General features: G+C 39.6%; 1 protein-coding gene across 1 annotated transcript in view; it reads right to left on the bottom strand.

Annotated features, from left to right (window-relative positions):
• Positions 1-26,193, bottom strand: part of oxct1a (3-oxoacid CoA transferase 1a) — a 44,674-nt gene that overhangs the window by 11,859 nt on the left and 6,622 nt on the right. Inside the window, exons 4-13 of the mRNA XM_029439238.1 lie at positions 25,074-25,209; positions 24,715-24,864; positions 24,109-24,215; positions 23,274-23,334; positions 12,833-12,940; positions 12,406-12,520; positions 11,628-11,722; positions 10,428-10,476; positions 9,873-9,945; positions 8,386-8,461 (exon numbers count right to left, since the gene is read on the bottom strand). Of these exons, the coding sequence (XP_029295098.1) occupies positions 8,386-8,461; positions 9,873-9,945; positions 10,428-10,476; positions 11,628-11,722; positions 12,406-12,520; positions 12,833-12,940; positions 23,274-23,334; positions 24,109-24,215; positions 24,715-24,864; positions 25,074-25,209 (970 nt within the window). The remainder of the gene's footprint in view (positions 1-8,385; positions 8,462-9,872; positions 9,946-10,427; positions 10,477-11,627; positions 11,723-12,405; positions 12,521-12,832; positions 12,941-23,273; positions 23,335-24,108; positions 24,216-24,714; positions 24,865-25,073; positions 25,210-26,193) is intronic.

The following is a 26,193-nucleotide window of genomic DNA, read 5'->3' on the forward strand; positions in this document are numbered from 1 at the left end:
GTTAATCAAAGAGAGCATTTGCTTTCAAAATTAAACACCCTGTTATGAAATACTAGCCTGGTAAAGATTAATAAAAGAGTTAAAACAATAATGAGCATTTGAGGGAAATTACTAAATGGTCTTGTTTTGCTGTGGGGGCAATAAAAAGCTTCAACTGGAACCACAATTCACATTAAAAAATGCATTGGTTGTGTGTTTCTGGCAAGACAACGGCAGTCATCAAGTGACTGGAATTGTTATAGGCCATTCATTTTTAAATGAATGCTAGCTTTGAAATGAAATGATGCAGCCACAGTGCCTGTGTTGCATCACAGCGACAGCAGCCAAGCACACAGGAGCAACAATTAAGCTTGTGCACATGGTCTCACTAATGCTTATGACCTTGTTATATAGAAAACACTATAATGAAATGCCATTGTTGTGGAGATAGACAGGTGCAGGCTCTGAGTATTGTCCATGGCCGCTATTGCTGGGAGGACTGGCATTAGCTTGCCTCTGTTGTACAGCTTTGCATGTGGTTATCTGAGGCTGCTTTGATCTGAAGCTGTTCCATGTAGCAAAACTCTCATCATGATCTGCGAGTGTCTGACGGAAAAACAAATTTATGAAATGGTACGATGGGTTAAGCTAATAACCCGTTCCCTCCTGCTCACTAAAGGGATTAACTTAACTTTTGGCTGGCTGTCTTTCAGACTTGTTTCGTCTGACTAGTAACAATACTTGTTACGAAAAATTTGCGATGCAAAAACGTGATGATTTTACATCGGTGAGATGAAATATGTATTGCGATACTCCGTTTAAACAGCACATTGCGCTAGTGTCCTGCTCCGGACTGGTACCTGCAGGTTAAAATACATTTACATAAATTCACGGGTGCGGGTAAAAAGGAACTAAATGCGGTCGGGCAGCGAGAACAAAAAAATGTTGTTTCTTTTGGGAGAAATCTGAAATAAAATAAAGCTTTTTTCAAAAAGTAGTTTTCTTTTAATTAATAACTTACAGAAAAACTGTGTGCAATAGTCCACCTTCCACCTTCTCTTTCTGTCACTCTCTCTCTCAAGTCCAGAAGTCAAGATTTTTAGAAAAAAGATATTCCAAGATTCCAAATTTCACAAAAAAATGTATCTAACAAAAATATTCTGCTTCAATCCATATTTGTTGGTCTTTCAAAAACAACATTTGCACTGCAGTCAAAACACTGTGCACAAATGCACGCACCTGTGTTAACGGGGCAGTCTAGCAGCAATCTAACCGCACGATAAAGTACATTTATAATGGGTGGTGATGGCCTAGTGGTACGGCTTACAACCTTATACAGTATATGTTATATTTGGGAGTTCAATACCAGGGCTGCCACCATTGTTCCCCTGAGCAAGGCACTTAACCCCAAGTTGCTCCAGGGGGACTGTCCCTGTAGTTAATTCACTCTGGATAGGAGTCCTAGTGATGGCCATTCTGGACACTGGACACTGGTCCAAGCGCAGCCAGTGAATTGACTGTGTGAAAGACTTTTCCTCAGCTGGATTTGTGATTCTAGAATCCAGATCCCAGTTCAAACCAGAGTAAAAATAAATCACAATAAAGTGAGTGTGTTTGATCACAGGTCCGCAACTCTGGATGGCGCTATCTACTTTTGACTTGTTCAACGTCCTTCAGTCTCATCGTTAGTTAACAAGCAATCATGGGGCAAAGACATGGCAGCCGCAGGTGAAGATCTTTAACACCATTGCTGCATTGCAGTCAGCTTCTCGTTCAGGAGGTTTTTACAGGGAGCCAAATTATCCGGAGAGGTCTCCTTCTCTCCAAAACACGCCTCTTACTATTGGAGGAATCCCATGTTAGAAGGCTACTATTTTGCCAAATCGAGTTTCATGGAGACTGTTGTTGAATATGAAGGTTGCCAAAGCATATGGCTTTTGACCAGCAAAACATGAAGGAAGACACTTAAACAAAACAAATTGATCGTCAGAACAATGTCGACAGAAATATCCTCTCTCTAAGTCGCCTGGATAATTAACCTCGCTGATCTGACTGAAACAGGTTTTTACTTTCCTCACCACTTGATCTTAGCACCATGGGGATACTAGGACACCTGAAAGTGTGCATGTAAACACATGTCATTAGCTAAAACAAAAAAAGATGAACATACCCTGTGAGATATCTCTATTCTAAGCTGTGACAACTACTGCTTAACTGCTGAAATTAAGGGTGTAATGGCCCACAGAAGTCACGGTTCTGTTCGTACTGTGATTTAGGAGTCTGGGTTCGGTGCGAGTTCGGTACACAGGAAGAAGAAAAAAAAAAAATGCAAAAGGATACATTTATTCATAAGTGTCACAGACAGACACAATCCTCTTGCTAAGGAATGAGGTAGCATTTTGCCCACTGGCAACTTTGGTTAACTATTTTCATTATAAAAATAATGATGAATAATGAAATAAGTTTTTACCATTGTGGTGGTGGTGGCCTTCCAAACAAAACACTAGAAGGTTGGGAGTTCAATACCAGGCTGCCACCATTGTACCCCTGAGCAAGGTACTTAACCCTGAGTTGCTCCAGGGAGAATGTCCCTGTACTTAGTTCACTGTAAGTCGCTCTGGATAAGAGTGTCTGCTAAATGACCTGTAATGTAATACACTCTACGCACTGAACAAACACTTTCCCTAAGGGATCACAATAAGCTATGAAACTGAATTGTACCGTTCTGCTATGAAATTCAAAATACAATTATTTTTACCTTGGCTATATTAAAACATTTAAAGCTCCCAAACATTTGTGTTGCACTGTAAAAAGCAGTAAAATGTAAACTGAGAACAAACACTGAGAACAGCAACCTATTGTCTGAGACAGAACTCTCTCTCCGTTGCTGTTTTAGCTGTCCGGGAACCCACCGGCTGAGCTTCCAGCTCCGGTGTTTCATTTGCCCTCGCCATAACGACTGACTGGCACCGAGGATCACGGCAATAAGCTTTTTATGCTAACCTCCTCAACACATTTTGTGAGCTTTTGTTCCACACTACATGCATCATTCTACGCATCGTGTAAGATTATTCTGTGTGAGGCTGTGTGCACTGGACCAAATACATAAACCGCTATAATCATAGGGACACATTCATAAATACTACATAGGGAGAACTGTTGTTTTGTTGCATTAACATGTTCCAGAATAATTCTATTCAAATGTAGAAATTAAACTGAGTTACATTAAGTATTAAAAGCAAAGGCACTTCAATGTTAATTTTGTAGTTCCATGTTTCACATTAGCATCAGTAATGCCAAAGTCTCCTTCTTCCCCCTTTTTTTCTCTCGACACATCCATTTGACTTGGATATACAGTAGCCTACACATATGCTTATTACATAGGCTTGGGAGAACATTCATATAATGGCTTTAAAAGTGAGAGATAATGTGGGGGCCGCAGGAAGCAGTGTCAGTGGTGCAGAACCCAGATAATACAAGACTTGTCAAGTCAAAGCTCTGCTGAGATGACACCTATCATAACATGTGAGAGACGAGACCATAGCCCCTTTCACACAGCCAATCCGCAATATTGCTGGAAAGAACATCCGCCATTACGTCGACTTTGCTTTTTTATTCCAGGAGCAAAAGGAGGCGTGGCGTATTACATAACATCGTTGGCGGCTAGTGTGTGTGTTCACTGTGCCGTCTGTCCCTTTTATACAGACGTCGATTTGCTCCGTCACTACCTTCGCTAAGGCTATTTATAGATAAAAGACCTATACGACATTTTAGAGTAAGCATGCTTTCATAATGTAATTTTTCCTCAAAACACAACACTGGTGGTCTATCCGTCAAGGAAAGCGGGGTGACAGGTGTAGCAATCTTTTTTCAAAGCAACCTCTGCATACAAAAGTGCCTTCACACTCTACCCTGAGAAGGAACATTTAGAAACCTATCATTATGTTGCCTTTTCATCCATTCAAAGTCAAAATAATTGATTCAAAGGCAAATTGTTTCTATGACATACAGTGGGACTGGTGTTCCAAAAGATGTGGAACTAACGCAGGAGAAAAGCATCACGGGAAACGTACTTTGACGAGCACTGCGTCTGTTGTACTGGGCTTATTTTCTGTGTTACCATGACAACAGAATTGAATTTCCTCACATGTTGTGCAAGTGTTCACTTTTCAGTCAGTGGCAGAAACACCACAGAAAATGACCCCCTTCACAATCCAAGAGTTCCCACTTACCAACTGGCTTCCTTTCTCTCCCCCACATATTCTCTGACAATCTCCACTGTCTGATACAAACGGCTCTCTACTTAATAACATAGCTACGGACCGCCACAAGCCTTCATTACCCTGACAACTAATGACCAGTATCAGAGGGAGATGGGCCTTACATAGAGACCTTGTTCAAAGTAGGTGGAAAGCATAACTATTTATAGCATTTACCTGGTGAATACAGCGTAATCTACACCACGCAGTGGTGGGCCGTCAGGGCCAGCAAGGCCTTCTCTGCTGGACTAAACCATCATCAGAATATACATTTAATTTTGATATATGTTTTCCACAAATATGTATTAAATTATTCCCCAAAGTCTATTCTCTTCATTTCATAGCTTTCCTCTTGGTTGCGCTGCTTCCAGCCTCAGATGGAGATTTGGAGGTCTGGCCTTTATGTTAGAGCTTTCATCCAATCATATTTCAGCCATAATGTGTTGCCAGGGTCCACGAAATCTGCCCTGAGGCCTTCAGAATCAACAGTGCGGGCGCCTGTAGCTTAAAGTGAACGGAGACAAAACTGTGGCGTTAACCAATCAGATTTCGAATTGGGGACACCAGGGCCAGCTAGCAGGCGTACGATAACGTCAGCAGGTCCACGTCTTTTGATTGGATACGCACTATTGAGAGGCAGAGCTATGCAGAGCTAGCAACCTTGAACAAGCTAATTTGTGTAGATTTCTACAAGCTGCTTTTTTTCAACCCACAATGGCTGAAGGAGGAGAAGAGATCGATTTGGTCGCAGATATAATTACAACGCCATTTTCAAGACGAACATTTCAAGAAAAGCTAGAATTCGTGAGAAGAGAACGGCCAACCCCGACGCTAGCGAGCCTATCACAGCCGGGAAAAGGGTTTGTCCGCCACTTTCAAATCACTAACTACGAGCGGTACCCCCGGCTCACAGCCTTCGAGAAGCACTGCACATTGTACTGCTGGGAATACCTGCTATTTACAACTAAATGTTTCGTAAATATTAATATAACTCTGTTGTTAGGGTGATGCAACGTCCGGTTATACTGCGCTTCTGTCTAAATGTATAGTTTCTAGAGCCATGGCGTCATAATGATGGTATTAAGAGGTGGAATAATTCAGGTAGGACTGTGTAGGACATCACTGAAGGCCTAGGTGTGAAATGCACGGCCCGCCACTGACACCACGTCACATACTGTAAATATTAGGAAAATAACCTGAACATTTAGAAATGTACACACTGAGAACTCTGTGCTTCAAAAATACAAGGCAAACATGTCCAGGAAAATCTGTTGTATGATACAGCAGGAGAGCAAGAAAAGTTATATAAAACAAGCTATGCTCTTAAGCAGCTCCTTCATTAAAGCTTGCCATCAGGCCTTATCATAAGCACTTGAGCTAGTAACAGCATTGTAATAGTCAATAGCTGGGGCTATTAGAGCACTTAAACTGCAGTTATACGGAGCCTCCAGGGTTTGGAATATATTTCTGATGTAGGGCTTGTTTTTTCAGTTAAAAGTCAACGACTATCTAACTGAATTCTGCTTTATAAAATCTATTGCTGGGTTTTTCACGTCTCCAAAATATATTTTTACTGCTCTAGTCAACTTGAATAAGTTCAGTGGTCCTTCATATACCTCTCATATTTGAAGGAGCAAGTGAAAACCAAGGTAGCAATGCTCAGGCAGCCAAAATCAATACAAGTCAAATCGGGTTCTCATTTTGAAAACAGTGTGTTAGAAATCATTGAGGAGGTACTTATGAAAGGAAACATCAGCGTCTGCAAGACCCCTCCGGTAAGGACAGCTTGATAATGCTTCAGCAGCTAAATTATAAAATAGCACACCAAATCCAAAATGCCATCCTTTATTCTATTGCCCCTTTCTCCCCATCTATTGTTTTTCCAGATGTTTCAGGCTGAGTAGAGATGTAAAAGCATTTCAAAGCCCTCAACTAGAAAATGTTCCATCTGCATTTTGCATATTTAAAGCGTTCAAAATCAACATAATCACGCTGAGTACTGCATCCCCGACTCCTACGTAAAACATTTCCAATTTCACGCTATGTACCCATCTTAGATGGTGAATAATTTCCATTATCCCAGAAGGTGGGAAATGTAATTCTCTTCATCAATCCTTTCAAAAGAGGGGATAATGAAGATTTATTGTGTAGGTGAGGACAGTGGTATTTCTGTCTGTGTCGCTGTTGTTTTGCTGTTCAAACTGTCCAACACTAGAATGGCCAAACAAGATAAAGTCTCTGCTTCTGAATAACCGCTCTATCGCAGGCCTTCAATATCTGCACAACATGTTTAATCAAACACTGGTTAATTAGCAATTACAATAGACAAACAAGTACAACTGGAGTGTCAAAGAGAAAATAAATGATGTTCCAAGATTTAAAGATCACCATCGACAACGGCATTCTTGTGCACAAGGCAGGCTCATGATTTGCATACATCATGTTTAATTATTAAGGTTTTCTTTCCAAGATCTTTACATGTAAAGAACTTCAACACTCTGGGCTGCTGAGATGAAATACATCTATAAAAGCGATGCACTAGCTGAAGCAACCTTGCAAGTACACTTCAGTCAAGCAGAAAACAGCTGTGTGCCAGGGGGCATTCCTGGTTGAGCCCTCCCACATTGTGAACAGTCTTTTAAAGGCTTCTTGACTTTAGTAATCCCTGAGGATGACTCAGGCCACCATAGTCTTAAAACCAATTGACCTGATAAAAAACATTTAGCATGTCATATATAATAATGTCAGCCACCAATTACACTGTAGCGCTCACAAACAACCCCGAACCCTCGATCCTGAGAAGCATAACAACAACCAAGCCCAAACTTTTGTGAATCTAACAAAGACATTTACTATTATGAGAAATGCTCATCCATGAAAAAAAAAAACAGATTAAATTTTTTATAACTTCTGCAATTATCACTGCCATGTACATTATTCACTTTTACAACTTTGTTTTTATTAACGACTCTGTACTTATACCACTTAACTGTATTTTATTCTATTTAATTGTGTACTCGCCACTTTACTTTCACTTTTCTTGTTATTTTGCTGTAACACGGTACATTTCCCCATTGTGGGACTAATAAAGCATTTCTGATTCTGACTCATTTTATGCACATTTTGGGTTTCTACTAGAATGTAAAAAAAAACCCCATTATTTGTCTCATACAGTCTGTCTGAATACACCTGTATTCATCCGGTTTGAAATGCTCCACTTTGGCGCACGTCTCTTTAAGCCAACCTCCTGAAAAAGGAGGTTGGCAATCTGCTCTGATTGGCTTTTGAGAATTCAAGCCGTGGGTGGAGATACTCAGATGGGAGGCGGGTGATATATTCTAATGAGCCTGCATGTGAAGAGAGAATTCACTCAATCTGTCCTTTAACTTGCAATGAACTTTATTTAGAATTACAATGTTTCGGTCCTTAGACGTCCATCACGTAAAGCCCATCTCTTCTCTTGCCTGTGGACATTCCCTCCTATGCACCTGTCACCTGACGTGCATCAACCTTCATAGTCAAGTTAATGAGCATGCATGTGACATACTGTAGAAAGGGGAGCCAAATCTGAATGGCTTTTTGAATCACATGTTTTCTGACCCAAGCAGCCCACGAAAAACTGACTGGGTTTTGATATTTCACCACAGTTTGTGGTTTAATAGGCACCCCAGATACCCAAATGTATGTGCACAGGGGGAGGAAAAAGTGAGTTTTTAATAATATGTCCCCATTAAGTCTAAACTGTCGAAAGCAAAAAATAATATAACACCAAACTGAATATCCTGACCAAACAAGCAATTTGAAGATTGTGGTAATATCTTTAACCAATTTTATGTTGTAAACAAATCAGCAGCGTAATAAATAATAATAATAATAATAATAATAATAACAATAACAATAATAATAATAATAATAACAACAACGGAGATAACTGTTAGATGCAGCACTAAGTGTCCCTTAATATTTGTGAGGTTGCTTAAAGCCTTAAGTCTTTATTGATTGACAGGCAAATGAATATCAAAATGTTTTAAGTGGCATTAAATCAGAGATAAAAAAAAGCAGCATTTGGACCATGCCTATTGTACTGATGAAGAAAGAATGAATTTGGAAAAAGGTAATGGATGAGTGTAATCAAAACCAATCTTACTGGGATCATCCAGTTAGCAAGGTCTCCATGTTTTGACACCTGCATGGCTCCCAGCATCGTCAGGTTGATGTGACCCCTAAAGAGAATGACACAACAGAAGAAGACAGGTGTCAACTTCAGAATCAGTTCAGCTAATGAACACACTCGTGAAATCCCCTCATCAAAAGACGCTACATTTACTCCAGTTTGTTTGTGACAAGACACGCAATATCAAAACAAATACTTCATACTTGATGATAGGATGGATTCTCACAACAAACAAAGGACTTCAATATAATAAATACCTTCCCATCTCTGTTGTTTCTTTACAGCAGAATGTGCATAAGTTAAAAATAGCTGGTGACAACGTTGTATTTTCATCCCTTTTTAAAACTACTGTATCTTCTTACCACCACTTTGTCGCCGAAATATAAGTGATATTTGCACATTAGTTACTGCTCGATGTTGAGGTCTGATACATTTCATAAGTTTGATTCTGTGGACAAGTTGGTTATTTCATCTCTCTAACATGCCCCTAGAGCAGGTTGCAGTTGTATTGATGTAAACCAGGATCTACGGCACTGCTGCCGCAGTAAATTCATCATTGTTTTTCCATTGCATGTGGCAACGCATAGCAGGTGTGAAGTCATAGACACACACTTACAAAGATGAATAAGTGATTAAGGTTTGTGATAAAGACGTACAGCTGAAAATGTAATTGCAGGATGAGAAGAAGCTGGATTCACCATATGTTGTGTTCTCAGCGACTCTGGACTCTTAACTGTGTTTGGAACACAGCACGCATTCACACACGCACACATTCACGCACGCACACAAACCTGGTTCCGCTCGGTCCCCACCGACAGTGCTATTCATGAGCTATATTGGATTTCCACTGTGTGGACAAAGAGAACTGATGCTGCAGGGTGTGCAGGTGGGCATTCTCAGACAGCTGGCAAATCAATAAAAACCAGGGACCATGGGAATATTGGCATTGGTACTGGTGAAAGGAGCTATTTGTTAATATCCAGTGTTGCAAATCATGTTTACGTTCTGTGGTCAAATCCAATGGTTATAGCTGGCTTATAGTGCAGGTGACAAATTATCTAATTATGAAATTAGAAAAGTGTGTTTGTTGTTTTGTTTTTATGAATACCAAACATGTATAGAAGTGACTTGTAGGGCGTCCCGGTAGCTCACCCGGTAGCACAGGCGACCCATATATAAAGGCTGAGTCCTTGCCACAGCGGCCACTGGTACGAGTCCGACCTGCGGCCATTTGCTGTATATCATTCCCCTTCTCTCTCTCTCCTTTTCACAATCTGCACTTCCTACTATCATAAAGGCATGAAAAGTCCAAAAATATAACTTAAAGAAAAAAGTGACTTGTAGTTTTATGAAAATTATGTTTAAGTATTAATACGCTGTCTATATGTAAATCCAGAAATTTCAGGTCTATCTAAATTTGAGTCAGCAAATAAGTTAAAGCTTATGTGTTATGGTCTTACCCTCGGATCATGGCAAATGACTCATCACTGGAGAAATAGGCAGCCCCTGGCAGCACGGTGACAGTCTCCTTCCCTGCGGAACACAGAGTTGAGTTGTTTGAAGCTTTTGTGCAAAACAAACTATTTATCATAGCAAAGTTAAAGACATACTCATCTAAAAGCAACAAAGAAGGACATAACATTTGTTTTCAATCAATGGATGAATGAAAGATAATGTGCATCCATTAAGTATTGATTGAAAGCAGCAATATGTAAACATGACTTTAAAAGTGCATCTGAATAAAAACATTAAAGGATCTTTACAGATCATCCATTTTATTAAACATTCATCTAAGTGTGTGTGTGTGTGTGTGTGTGTGTGTGTGTGTGTGTGTGTGTGTGTGTGTGTGTGTGTGTGTGTGCATAATGCAGAAACAAATATGTGGGAATAACATTTTAGCAGAAAAGCTCTCTTAACCCATTCATAATTTAGTTAGAGCAATAGTAAGATCACATCTTCTTTTTTACATATAGATGCATTTATTATTGGGAAGTCTTGATAAGGATAACTCTCACCAGCGTTAATCAGGTCTGCATCCACTGCATCCTCAGTGGGGTACGGGCCCTATGCATAGAGAAATTAAGATAAACAAGAATGTCCACACAGGTGGGCACCCACACATACCACCGGCTATGAAGCCACACCGGCTATGAAGGGAGCGCTAGACAAGATAGACACAATCACATGTTGGTGATTTGATGAGACATTGATTTTTCTTCTGTGCTCAACAAAGAGACCAATTCTTTTGTATGGTGAGGAGAGGAGAGGAGGAGAGGAGAAAAGTGGAGAGAAGAGGAGAGGACAGGACAAGAGAGGAGAGAGAGAGAGGACAGGAGAGGAGAGAGAGAGAGAGAGAGGACAGGAGAGGAGAAAAGAAGAGGAGAAAAGTGGAGAGGAGAGGAGAGAAGAGAAGAGAGAGAGGAGAGGAGAGGAGAGAGAGGACAAGATAGGAAAAAAGGAGGAGAGGACAGGACAGGAGAGGAGAAAGCAGGAGAGGAGAAAGGAGGAGAGGAGAGAGGACAGGAGAGGAGATGAGAGGAGAGAAGAGAGAGAGGACAAGAGAGGAGAGGAGAAAAGAGGACAGGAGAGGAGAGAGAGGACAAGAGAGGAGAAAGGAGGAGAGGAGAAAGGAGGAGAGGAGAGGAGAAAGGAGGAGAGGAGATAGGAGAAAGGAGGAGAGGAGATAGGAGAGGAGATAGAACAGGAGAGGAGAGGAGAGGAGAAAGGAGGAGAGGAGAGGAGAAAGGAGGAGAGGAGAGGAGATAGGACAGGAGAGGAGAGGAGAGCAGTATCTTTTTTAAACTGGCACTCCTAATTAAAAGAAACTTTGACAAATAAGGCATTAGCATAGTCGCCTACATTCTCCTGTCAACACAACTGATTTGAAAGTCATTCCATAGCAGCAGCAGCAGCAGCAGCAGCCTTTGTTGAAGTCTCAGCCAGCAAATAATGATTGTGTGAAAGAAAAATGGAAGAGAAAGTGTCAAACTGCCACAATCTGTTACACAACAAACCCAGCACATTTTGACTAAGGGCCCAAACTAGGAATAATACTGCTCAAATGGCTTCATCTTGCTACATGCTCAAAGCACAATTCAGTTTAAAAAGTTTACTGCTACTTAAAACAACGGTCTACACACAGCACAGAGAATATGCTGCTCGTTGGCTTGTTCAGTTGAGATTGAAACCACTGAAGCTCTCTGTAGGTGTCTTACCAGTCCCAAAATCCCATTTTCACTTTGAAGGTTTACAGTGATGTCTGGTTTTATAAAGTTGCTGGCCAGCATGGGGATACCAATACCAAGGTTGGCTGATTGGTTTTTGTTAAAGATGGTGACAATAACATTTGTAAGCATGCAATGGAAAGTAGGTGTTAAGATGAAGAAAAAACATACAGGATTGATTTAAAAGCTGTTGTAAACTACCATACACTGCACATCCTCCTTGGACATTTAAGGTGTACTCATCATAACAAGCATGTTGTGTGGATACGTTTGACAGGTGTTTTGTGTGGACAATGCTCAAACCACATAACTATAAAGTCGTAATATTTCCAAGATACCAAATATGTAATGCTGAAATATAGGGGACTGTGAGCCACTAAAAAAACCTAAGGCTGCTTTTACAAGGAAGGACAAATGTTATAACAATAACATGAAAATGTGAAAAGCTGGAAAACAAAAAGTGTGTGCATAATTTGCCAGTGTGCAATAAACCTTGCAAAAAGGAAACAATTATTTATTGTGTGTTTAAAATAAAGAAAGCCGAGGCACATCTTGTGTTTGGTTTTACTTGTGGTTATTGAACCTAGACCACAAAAGTGATATGATTTAGTAATTTGTATTCTTTTAAAATGGACTGCATTTATAGAGCGACTGCTCAAAGTGCATTACAACACATGTCAGCATTCACTCACATTAATACATACTCATCCGTAGTCACACACACACACAGACACACAGACACACACACGGCCTTAAAAAAAAAGGATACCATACATTCCATCCTCAAACTCTAGAGCAGCCCGTCGAATGATCCTTTCCCGAACAATATCAGAGTCCTTCTTTGGTTTGGGCTTCTCTTCTTGACTTTTCTTTACTGTGCGTTTCTGGAATCATACAGAGATATATGAGGAACAGGGAGACGGCATGTTGAGAGGATATTTCTGGCCGAGTACAAGGGCACATATGGATGAGAGTATTTCTGAACACGATGGCAACGTAAAGCCTGTTTAACTCCACACTTCATTGTTTTAGGATTAATCATTTATTTTTATTTTTTTATTAATCTAGCCAATGGTTGTATAACATGATTTTCAATAAAGTGACTCACACATAATGACATCATTCAGAAACTATAGAATGGATATGCATGTATAATCTTTTCATTCATCCAAGCTACGCAAAGTCTTCTTTTGTACCTCAATCCTTTTCTCGTAGCCGGCTCCGTGGACAACCCTGTGGACGTAGATGCTGGGAATGTGGATGTCCTCTTCAGCAAATGTCCCAATATCCACCACCTCCTCCACCTACACAGAAACACAGTCACAGTGATGAGCTCCACCTTCACCTTTAAAATGTCTCACGAGCGTTGAGATTAAAGTTCAGAAAAGGAAATCACACACAGATAGAACTGCGCTAGCAGAAAATAACCTCTGCCTACCCAGCTCTGAAGGAATTTATCAGAATAACTAATAAAGACCTGAAGAAGTTTCTCAAGAAATGACCTTAATATTTGAGTTATTGGGTAGTTTGGAGGCCATTCCTTATATAAAAAAAGGAAATGGAATTGCGCAACCGTTATTTTGAGCGATACAGCAGACTTTTTTTTTTATTTGTTTGATTTTAAATCCTGAATCGAGAAAACAGTGAAGGTGACACACAAGCAGGCATTTGCTTTCCAAGTATAATTTAACAGGTTTAAAAACCTAGTGCCTAGTGCCAAGTCTTCCACAGGGGAAGAGAGGGTAAATATTTGTGCGAGAAGGTGTTGTATTCATTCTTTTACTAACTACATCGAGTACACTGAAAGCTGTCCGTGTACCCAAGGCCAGCTTGGGCTGACTAAAAAACAAAAGAGGATCATCTGACACACCAAGCCCCGGGAACATAGCTTGATCCTGGGATCAAAGGCGATGGAGAGTAGGTGTAAGTGGAGGACATTTGTGTTGGTGTTGAGAGGATTTTGGTCAAACCAAACCCAGAAACATACACTTGTTAATACCCTTTGTGGAAAACAATGTTTAGCTACATATTTTTAATTCAGGTCTATTCCAGGAACTCTAGCCTCAAGACTTTCTTACAAGGTTCACATTTCAGCTCAGCTTATTCTTTGGATCTCAGTGGAGCTTGTATTGTGTAAATATACCCTCATAAATTATTAATTACATTTAATAAAAGGTAGAATATTATAAAAGGTATGCGTCTCACAACAATGTATTCCTGGCTGAGACAGAAGTGCACCACCTTTATGTAGAAGAAGAAGAAGAAGAAGAAGAAGAGTGTACATAACGGGTTATTTCTGTCTGACTAACAGGACGCAGAAGGAAATGGCTATTGATTTAAGCAGAGTTGGGTCAACATGACTGGGATAGAAATCCCAGAATGAACGCACCTGCGCCTTCCTCCATAGGTAACATTAGGAACTGCTATAAACTGAGTCTGCAGGTGTTCAGGGGCAGCATGTGTGGGCTCCACTCCACCTCGTTGCCCATTTTAGCCATCTCTAGCTCCTAAAACTCAGATGTCATGCTCATATTTGTAGGCTGTGTTATTAAACACAGCTGTCTCTGAGAAGTCAACATAAGAATCAAACTAGGCTGGGAAAGGGTAGTGTGGGTATTGTTTTTAGAGGACTGGTTTTCCTTTATCAAATAGAATTGACTCCAAGAGGGAGGAGGCGCAATGTCTTTCTTCCTGAAGATTCCTCAAGGGAGAAAAGCACTTGAAATGACACACAATTTAATGAAAAAAAGAAGAGATCATCACATCTTTGGGAAACAAAATGGGACTTAACCATGACAACGTAATTCTTCTCGCTCTCCCTTTTTTACGTTTCTGTGTAGCTCGGAGTGTAACCTACTTATTCCATTTACATGAGGGGCAAGCTGCTGTTCAGCGCAAATTGAATTGAATCTCTCCTCATCTCCACTTCCTCCCTTAGCACTCAGCTCTGACTGAGAGGCGTCGATGGCTAAGAGTGGATCCCTTCTTAGCGTTGTCATGGATACGCAGGCTTTGGTCTGTGGTAAATTAGGGTCACTCTGTGCTGCAGAGTGATTGTAGACTCTTCTGGATTACTTGGTTGGGTTATGGTAAATCTCTAATACTTTACAGAGAAAATGAGGCCATGCAAAATGAGATTGGTAGAGCAAGGGAATTGATAAAGCAGTCCCACACATCCACCCACATCTTTCTCTGGGGGCTTGATCTTCTCCTTTTGTGAGAATGATGATTTCCATAGACATTTTCATCAAGTAAGTCTGAGCTCATCACATTATAAAACAGACTCACGACAAATATTTCGTGGCAGGATGTTTGAAGACTTCATATGAATTAACAGGATCAATCCCTAATGTTGTCTCCTCAAATCAAAAAGTGTCAAATAGTGTGCCCCTCAGAGATGTGTTTCTCTATGTCCGTTTGATGGTCTCTCAATTTCAATTAGCCTTCCAAAGCTAAGTCACAGCATAATAACAAGCTCATACAATTTAAATGTGCTGTGCACAGAAAAAAAGCCTCCTGTTCCTTTCATCTAGGTGATGTGTCCCGCCTGCACCGGTGCTCAGATGCAGTTCAGACAGGAGGTTCAACGGACATGGACGGATAAAGCATTCAAATAAAAATAATAAAAAAACGCACGCAAAAATAACACACAGACATAAAAACAAATGAGCAGGTGTGTGGATCAAGCAAAGAGGCACACGCACAGACACACACATTGATATTCCTCTGTATCTGTAAAACGGTTTTCACATCAATGAGAGCAGAGCAAGGCATGCAGTGAGCTGGCAGGAGGATAGAGGGAATCAAAGTGCCCTCTGGGGACATACACAACAAGCCTTTTCTTTCCAGGGTTTGTGCTTTTTTTAGGCTGTGAGCTTTGTCAAACCTTGTTAATCTCAAACTGATTGGACCACAATGCTACCACATTCCTAAAATAAACAACCAACAACCTTTCAGTGTTAAACACACACACAATGCTCTGAGGAAAGGTATCCATTTGAACTGATAACACTCATAGTGACCATCTGGCCGAAATGAATAAATACATTTGCGTCTTTAGATTGTAATTATGTTTAAAAGTCTAACAAAATGATAGTAAACCGAAAGCTTTTAGAGACTACTATGTTCATTACATCCTTGATTACAAAGACAATGGGCTGAATAATTGACGAACATTGCAATTGTCACACTTTTAAGACTCTTCCAGATGAGGAAATTTGTACTTAGGGTGGTTCAAAAAGAGTATTTGGTTTTTGGAGACACAAAAAAAACATTAAATGTTTTACTCTGAGGATTATCCCTGGAAAATGACATTTTCCTTATTGTCCTAGACACATACTAAACTTGTCCAATGTGTGCAAGTGAACATTTAGCCTGATGGGGGTGGTAAAGATGAGGTCTGGGACTATAAATGTCAATTTGGAAAGTAGATGTTTGGCTAATTTATTTTGGATCAAAGTGTTGGGAGGACTGTTAAACTCTACCATTAGTGGCAGAAACTCCGACGGAGTTTAAACATTGATGGAACTTTATTTAACTGACAAAAATGACCTGCAGCATTTCCCGAGTAAGGAATTTTCAATTTCACGTTTTGATTTTGCATCTTAAATCAGATTAATACAACACCTTGACAAACTGAGATATTATGCACTGTATAATCTTTCGTTAGATAACACTTTAATTACAAAGCTACCTGAGTTTATAATCCATCATGTCTGCGTTTTGTTTATGCGCGCGTCTTTGTGCGCATACTGAGATGCGACAGTCAGGGGAAAGAGATGGTGTGGCTACGGGCGACAGAGCACAGGATGACAGCGACACCACACTCTCATTACTCTGTGTATTTATAGCCTCTCCATCTTCCTCCCAGTGTGCGTACGTGTATGTGGGCACTTGGCCACGCTCTGTTGCCACATTTGGGGCTCAGCTCCGGCTCTATCCTCTAACCCAGAATACTGACACCATGAGCAATCTGTTTCCTCTCAGTGGAAACTTGCCTCGCCTATGACAGCCTTCATGATATCCAGAAAATGGGAGACGGCCAGCTAATACAAACCCTGAAAAAAATTACAGGAACTAAAATATTTTTTTTTTTTTTTTTACACACAAGACACACTGCACATCAAAGGACATTGTATCATAAGGATTTGAAACTTCGCTTCCAGCTCAAATGGTAATGTTTACATTTCAAAGAACACATAAGCCTCTGTGCAATGTGCTTCAGATTCAGATGATAGGCAGTTATCAGGAAACTTTGAACTTATAATGAAAGCGTATAACATGCAAATGATCCATTTCAAACATTCAGTCTGTGCATATGTTCAGCAAAGCTGTCTTCCCTTTTTACTGGCTCCCTTCATCACTTTTTATCTAGACTCTCTTTCCCCTTTTCTGCCTCTGTGTTCAACCAAATCCTACAGTGACCTAAAGTACAGTTGATTATCAAACCTTAGCCTACAGTCTGTCCCTGGCTTTAGTATAAATTAGTAATCATCAGGACTTGAATTTAAGTCTATGCTGAAACTGACTTTTACACAAGTCAATGCCAACACCCAAATGCTCAGTATCCTCTTACCTTCAGGATGAAATATTATAAATTGGAGCAATGCTTTAGGGATTTTTTTTGGCAATGCAGATGAAATAAAAACATAAACTGTAATATTAACTAGTTATTAAATATTCATCAGCTCAACATGAGAATATAGCTTCAAATGTTTGAATGATTTCAGGAGAGGCCAAACCTGAGCAGCTGCAAGCACATAAGACTACATTCAGTCGACTACTTTATTCAGATGGCAGCATTAATTATATGTTTATTATGTGCACACATGTATGCACTAGAGCCAAAACAGAAACGGACAGACAAGCAGACTATTTGTATCAGAGAAATGCCAGATGAAAAGAAGTCTTATTCATTAGCTTACTGGAAGTTAGTTAATTCATCATGAATGGATCTCAAGACTCTCTTGATCTTAGTATCTAGTAAATGGATATGAACATAAGTAAAATGTCAGAGTCATTGTGACATATTTTCTCCCGTGACAAGCATGCAGTTTGCTGTCGTTGTAGCCAGCCCTGCAATTACCACTATTTGCTCGAGAGGTTTCAGCTCAAAGTCAAAAGTGACACAATTACCGAGGACAATGTTAACTTTGCCGGTGTCACATACTATAGTATGTCAAAATTGTGGACTCAGTAGTGTGCAATGCCTTTGTAGAATTCAAAACAATTGCCATAACTATATTGCACGATATGGAATTTTATATAATGGACACAAAAGCTAATTCATTAACCTCTTCAAGCAGGAAATGAGGGGATGCATAATGATTTGCCAACAGTAGCTTGAGTAATGGAATTCATCAAGGGCACAAGGCAAGAACAAGGCAAGAAAACTCAACAAGGCAAGAAGAAAGTCCTTTAAAATAGCATGAAGAATGTGGGCTGGGAAAAATAATTAATTAGAATTCCAGCAGGGGGCAAACAAAACATTAACCCGATGAGAACAACTATCATTCCAAGGTCAAACATTGAAGTAAAAAAACAAACTAAAAACATTACCCACGCACAGATAATTAAAGTCCATGACAAAATGTGTAGGTTTGTTGCTATTTATGTTTCAACACAAATGTACAGAGGGACGCTAAGGCTAACACTCCGGAGGATGAAGGTAATTTACATGTATATTCAATCAGACCTCTAGCTGGGTTAAAAGAACAAAACATACTGACGAATACATTCATTCAATTCATGCATGACTGGATGGTTGTTCGTGTACACCAACACCCACGCCACAGTCACAGATAACAGTTGAGTCATTTACTGTGACTGATGATCGAACAGCTGAAACCACTGCTTTGATTCAGTCTCTGGTGTATTGTATCAGACAATGCAATGGGGGCCTTTCACTGTAACTGCGATAAGGGAATAACTAGACCAGCCGGATACCGTGAAAAATTCAACAATTGAATAGCAGGGTTTGGTTGCCTAGTAACCTTGGCACAATCTAAAAAGTAATTCAGGGTCGGATTACCACTACGTAATTAAATGCACGGTCACACGATAGATATTCAGATGTATTGATCTAGATAAACCTTTTGAAGTTGCAAACTAGTTTTTGGATGAGTTGTTGAGACACAATAATTCTGGTGATTACGTCAACTTAATGTTGTGTGTAATTTAAACTCGCATTTCTGCATTGATTCAAAACTAAATTCAAGTCGTAGTAACTTAATTAGAAATTTGGCTTGATGGCTTATTTTTTTCTCGACCTTGAGTTCAGTATTTCAAGTCCCCTCTCCTCCCCACTTTACAAGCCTGGACAGATTCAGACAGTTGAGACGTGGCGGCTGAACACATTTGATACAGACACTTTCAAGGCGAGTACCATTTCAGTTCCATATACATTCTTGTGATAAGACCAGTAGTGGACTTGTGTACGGATGTTAGGCTACACCTGCGAATACAGTTGATGGTATATATTGTACTACTGCACCTACATACAGTTACACTAGTCATTTGGCCATCCTACCCTTTAGTTTAGCGTAGCTGTGAGTAAGAATGATAAAGTTTAATTTGAAATATCTGCTCAGCGAGAGAGGGCTTTTCATTTGTGCCGTGGTGAAGAAGAATACGATTCAATATTTGCTTATTCGTACACCAGTCAACTACATTGTGTAATCTAAATTCATTCACAGAATTTAGATTGATTGTCCGTCCTAATCATCAAATTCATCAACTCTAAACACACGTTAACATATCTTTTCATTCGCTTTACAAGGACACAGAAGAGTTTGAGGCCTAGATACACAATTGATGACAGGTCCGCCCCCAGGATCTGACCAAAAGACAGAGACCTCCGTGGTGGAGGGAACCAGAAACGTGGAGGGAAGGGACATCCAGAAGTGCTGGGCTTTGCTTGTATTTTCTGACGATTCCACTTGTTTCACAGACAGCACTATCACATTGTATTACATTGTTGTTTTTGATTTGTTGTTTTGGAGTTCACTGAAGAGTGTATTGATGAATGAGCAAGCACTCTACGTTAAACATTTTCCTACTGTTCAAAATAAAAAAGGTTGCCTAACAATTTTGTTGTTGAATTAATTCATTTCTTAAAAGCTACTTCATGAACAAAAACATGAAAAAGTAAAAAAAAGAAAGAAAAGAAAACTACTACTAATCTAATTGGAGCGACTTAAAAACTTGTGTTCACAATTATGGTAATTAAGTACATAACACTTTAAATGATTGTGTAAAAACTAGATGGAACAACTTCATTTTGTGAGTAATCAACTTAAAAAAATGTGTTTATGTTACCAAATATTAGGTAAGTGGTAATTAAACATGCATTTGATTGAACTACATTTGTTTACCCAATGTGGTTTGTTGGTTAAACATAATTTCAGTAGAAGTTGCTATAACTCAAAAACGATTGATGCAAACTGTTTTTAGTTTGCAGGAGCTTTTGATGATCTGGTAATGTTCAAAGTGCTCTTGTGTCGTTCCCTTCCTGCCTCTTGAAGTTTAGAAAAGAAGAATAGTTGATTGTATCAGGACTTGGATTTTTACTCCAATAATGAGCCAGTGGTCACTGTCCTGAGGGAATGAACTAGTAAAATCACGTAGACTGGAGACTTATCTCATTAGGCAAGTTACGAGATCAAGCTCAGGTAATTCAAACAATCATTAGAGAGGAGTGGGCTGGCTAAACAAAATGATATTCAAGAGGCTAATGGAGACCAGCGTTAGCCATGTGTCAAGGGGAAGTTTATCAGTATTTATGGAAATCACTTTGACACACTTCAATGTGGTGATATTCTATGACCATAAGGAGATTTTTGGAGTTTACGTGACACTGATTAGCCAAATTTATATCACAACTGAGAAACCAATCTAATCTGTGCATAATCTGTATTCTACCCAATTTTCCCTAGTCCTGTCATTCTCCCGCCTCAATGTCGTGACATGTTTTGCCCTTTGATAACAACAAATTGCTGGCTGTGTATAGGCTACAGAGACAGGAATCGGTTACTGTGCAACATGATCGTCAGAAAGCTTGCTGCACACTGGCCTGCGCTGCCAAGCTGGAGCTGCACCTTAAATGAATAGCTTCAAAAACACCTGACTCTGTTCGTTGGTTCCTTTCCCAGCCTTAACCATCGCACCAAGATGGCAGGGTCAATGTTGACAGCACATCACCAGATTTATGACTGAGCATGTACTGAATAGAGATGCATTTATTTTCAGAGAGACGGTAATTGCTTCAGTATCAGAGATAAAGACGGTTCTTAATGGATATTACAACACAGGCCTATCATTTTATCGTCACCAATAAGTAAGCTTGTCATAGATATATGTTCATTATTTTATCTGCACTGCCATAACAAAGGCACCAGATACAATCTGTCAAATCACCAGCTAGGATGACAAGAAATTATGATTCTACACACCTAATGAATATCATTCCAAATACACATTTGAAATACTATTTCATTTTTTTATGTTATAGTATGCATTTTACATTAAGATACATCTGTATCTATTATTGTATACTAGGAATTTAAAGTGCATCAGTATTGAATGAGGAAGAGACCTCACTTTTCGTAAAAAAATAATAATAATAACCACAGAAAGCAAGGAAGACAGTTTTGAAATGTACGAATTTCCAATTTAACATTTGAAAATCCTGTGTGATATTATTTGACAGACTGAAGCACAATTTACAATGAATTCCCCACTGAATAGAAGTATTTAGTTGATCCGTGGATGACAAGTGTCTGAAAGAACTATTTGTCATTAGAAAAGCACATGAAAAAGGAGTGAAATGCTAAATCTTCAAAGACTAGGCTGATGTGACGCAGTTGTTTGACACAGTCTGGTGTTAGTGGTAGGAAGGAACATAAAATAACATTTAAAATGATTTCATTTAAGTTCAGATACAAATGCAGAGCTTTCCTTTCCCGGTATAAGATGATTTGTGTAAGGGACTGAAATGTGTTTTGGGTGAGGTTAATTGATGAGACATTCATTATTTTTATGAATAGGCTATTTAAAATAACATTGCTTTAGGCGACACACATACAGTATTTCTAGTACTCCATTAAAAGGCTATTTGAAAATTTAGCAAAACAATTATTTCTGAAAACGGAGACTTCTGCAGAAGCAGTTTGTGTTCATAACTCTTCTCAGTCCTTGTTAACTGTTACGTCAGGTGCATCCTGGGAGCTTGCAATTTGATGGGATCTCTCTCTCTCTCTCTCTCTCTCTCTCTCTCTCTCTCTCTCTCCCCCTCTCTCTCCCCCTCTCCCTCCCTCTCTCTCTCCCTCCCTCTCTCCCTCCCTCCCTCTCTCTCTCTCCCTCCCTCCCTCCCCTCTCCCACTCTCACTCTCTCCCTCCCTCTCTCTCTCCCTCTCATTATGGGTGCACAAAGGTTGAAGCAGACCTTGCTAGACGATGCTTGCATCTCATAAAGCAGTTTTGCATTATCATTCATGTCACTACCGTCTACGTCACAACTCCAGCACGCGTCACACAGACATATTTACTTGGTGGCATCACTGCTGTCAGAGTGACTAGTCTTTTTATCCCTTTGGGAGAAAATTGCAAACATTCATTGATATCCATCATTGCAAAATACTGTCTTAAAACTCATTGAATATCTCTGCTATTTACCATTATAAACCAAATGTTAGTGATGAGGCGACTATAAAGCCTCCTGGTGACATAATTTACTCCTCCCATTTGGTCCGAGACATTTCTAAAATCAACAGAAGACTAAATCTCGGGACCAGCAAGCGTGGAATAATTGAAAATGTGCTTTGTGAAAGCCAATTAGATTTACGAGTGACCCTTTGCTACTAATTTATTTTCAGAAAGCTTCTGTGTTTCATGGTTTTCACACACACACAGTTTTTCTCCCTGCTGCTCTCTTAATCAAACGGTGTCTATATGGGAGGTGTGAAGCTGGTCGCGTGTTGGAGGGGCGGAGAGGGAGACATACTGTCACACACACATCATGTTTGGCCGGACAGATTGAGGTAAAAATCTTTAAACTTATAGTCTTTTAATAGTTTGTGAGGTCTAAGAGGTATATTCAGAGCAATATAAACCATTCCCAATTCAAGGTGATCTTTTCAGTCAGACTATAACGCCTGGCCTTACACCAGTAAGATGCCTCGTCTCACATTTCTGCTCTCGACCTTGAATGTAAAAAAAGGATTTTCCTTTTCATCAACCTTGTCCTTTGAGGGCAGTTAGATACTGATCACTGTGTTCTGTTGCTCTACTGCTACGGGTCGTATAGGAGTTTTATTTACCTCATCTCCATCATGGTCTATAGCAGGACCGACATGTTATAAGATTTCAGTTGGTTGAAAGACAAATTCACACAGTCACACGCTCATTCCAGATCAGTTTCAGGAGGTGCTAGTGTTTCATAATGGCTTTAACTTAGGATGTTTATATCATGATATATTTAGCCTCCTTTCCTATAAAATTAAAGTCTACAAAATGCATGAAAACATTCAAAAGGAAAGTTGAAATTTGGATTCTGACTTTACTGATAGATAAGAGTCAATAGACATGTTCCAGTAGACATCAGGTTTACAAGCAAATCATTGTATTGTTGCAAATGCATACCTCCACTATGGTGATTTTGGCTGCCTTGCACATCGGTTGGTTGAAGTTCCTGGCTGTTTTCCTGACAGAGAGGAGCAAGAAAGAGGTGATATTAAAACAAATAACAATTTCATTTGAACCAAAGGCAGACATAAGCAAGTAAACTCTAAAACTGTCAGAGTAACATCTGACATCCAGTATAGTTAGTTTACTGGAAGAGACTGCTCTCTTGTGGAGAAAGACTTAACTACATCTACTAATTTCCATCATTATCACGATTGGTGTAAATGACCTTACTGATGCTCGATGGAAGGTCAATACTTAATTTAGACATGAACAGGTCTAATAAGTGATTTGTTATTTAGATTTTTCTGACATTAAGCCGCATCAATATTTATTGTTGAACTTGAACTAAATTAGCATTGATTCTAACCCTATCCCAAAATTAATAAACAAATAAATACAATATGTTCACAAAATTAAAACAAACAAAAAGAAAAGTATGCATCTAATATTGACTGAAAATGCACTGATCAGAATCAGCCCATACAGTACATCTCTCAAAGATCCTATCAAAAGTAAAGTAAAACAAAAACAGTTTTCCTCTTGCTAAGAACATCTTGACAAACAAATCCAGTGTTTCCATAAATGACTGTTTCACTCCACCACATTGCATCAGCAGCATGTGCAAATTGTTGTGCAAACACAGCCCATGTGATTCAGACTAGTCTAATGTGCTTCGAGGCAGGGAGAGGCTGAATCCTTTACTAAATAAATACTGATACAGCAGGTCAGTGCTACTGACGTGTGAACAGTAGATGTTTCTGTTTGCAACACTATATACATTCCAGTTCACCTGAAAATAACGTTTCCAGCCTTGTCAGCTTTCCATGCCTTGATCAGTGCAAAGTCCCCAGTGATGGCCTCCTCCATGATATAGTGCCTGCCATTGAACTCCCGAACCTGTACAATGACACATTGTTCCTTGACTGAGGGGCACTGGATGTAGTTTAGGATGTTTTACAGCATTTTCAGACTTGGCTCAGATACTTGAGTCCAGGCCTAGATTAGTTATTACTGCTGATTTTTTTGTTTTTCCACACAAGAAAATCAATAGCAAGGACAAACATTCATGGCAACGTATTACGCCATCTGTGAAAAGCATTATTTTTGTAAATATGGAGAATTTTAGATGTTTCTCTCGTTATTTAAGTGCAGTATCTTTGGGCCTGCTACAACACAAAAATCAAACAAGACAAACAAGTTGCAATTTTCTTCTTCCACTGTACGGAGAAGTTGGCTTTCACTTAGAACTACAATCGCTGAGCTCTTGGGAAGCAAATAATGGGATGGAAATTATAAGCAGTATTCAAGGCCACTTTTATGTACTTCACACAAGTTTGTAGACATCTCAAGGAAAAGAAAGATGATAGACTTGATGGCACAACTACAACAGTCGCACCTCTCTCTTCTCACTGGCGATGGCAATGCTGCCATCTTTGCTGTACTTAATAGGAGAGCCTCCCTCCTGGATTAGTGTGCCATAGCCAGTGGCTGTGAAGAAGGCAGGAACCCCAGCACCTCCAGCCCTGATCCTCTCAGCAAGAGTTCCCTGTGAGGAAAGACTGGTCAGATTAAAAGATGAGCACAACATATAAATATCCACTGCATTCATTTTTTTTATTGCCCAGCATGTAATATACAATATGAATTTGGATCATTTGGATGTTGGAATTTAACATGTAACTTGTGGATTGAGTCACTTTAGTGAATGTGTGTTTTCATATCAAAATAAACCTTTCCATACGTTTTCTAACCAACCTGTGGTGTCAGTTCCACTTCTAACTCCCCTGTCAGATACTGTCGCTCAAACTCTGCATTCTCCCCGACGTATGAAGAGATCATCCTCTTGATCTGCTTAGTCTTGAGCAGCAGGCCCAGGCCAAAGTTATCCACTCTGAATAAAAGATACACATACCATCATAAACATTATACTACTACATACACGCTTATACACGCCTCAACAACAAACTGTCTTAAAAGGTGCAAATACAATCAAGATGTGTTGTCTCTTTGACATTGAAGTATTTTTCTGTTGATCTGTGCTAAAAGACAAATTCCATTACGTTCACTGTTATTCACAGCAGTTCCCCCACAGCTTAAGTCTCATTTGTGCCTACTCTTTGACTGGGAATGTCCTGTCTTTTTACATGTTGTAACATAGCTCAAATTACCATGAATCCTCAGAGCGGTTATTAAAGTTTGTTACAGGGCCAAACCATGTAATATTGCTCCTTTTTGTGATCTTAAAGACACAGCTGCAATGAAAGACCATGAGACTAACCACAGCTGCAGGGAGTAGCCACTGAGACATTTGAGATCATCTCTTTGTTTAATGTCTGGGAAAACTGCACAGCATGATTTAAAAAAAGTCACTACAAAAGGGTCATTAGAGGGGTGACTGCACTTTCATTAACCTGTGACACTATGTTCTCAAGTCTGCGTTACACCTGCTCCACATGGTGCTTTGCAGGAAGTCACACATTCAGACCATCAAACCTAGAAAAAACATCATGTTTTGACAGCAAGAAACACTTATTCTTAAACATATTACTTTGAATACTCCTTGCAAACTGTCTGTGACAGAGAAAGTTAATGTGTGACTAGGATTTTTGAAATACTAATAAAATGTGACGCAGCTGTAAGAGGACTGACTTTATGCGGCTGGTCAGTCATTAACCTATAAAAGCATATTCATTAAGCTTTAGAAAACATATAAAGCCGTTTTAAAACACGGTATTGTCTTGTGATAGAAGATCAAAGTAAAATCCTATTAAAAATCTTATCATCTTATATATTCCCACCCTGTCTGATTACAGGCAAGATTCCTCTGAGAACACTATGCAACCACATCAAGTCCATTTTAATGGCCAACCAAATA

Source organism: Cottoperca gobio, chromosome 9, assembly GCF_900634415.1.
Source record: "Cottoperca gobio chromosome 9, fCotGob3.1, whole genome shotgun sequence".
NCBI lineage: Eukaryota > Metazoa > Chordata > Actinopteri > Perciformes > Bovichtidae > Cottoperca > Cottoperca gobio.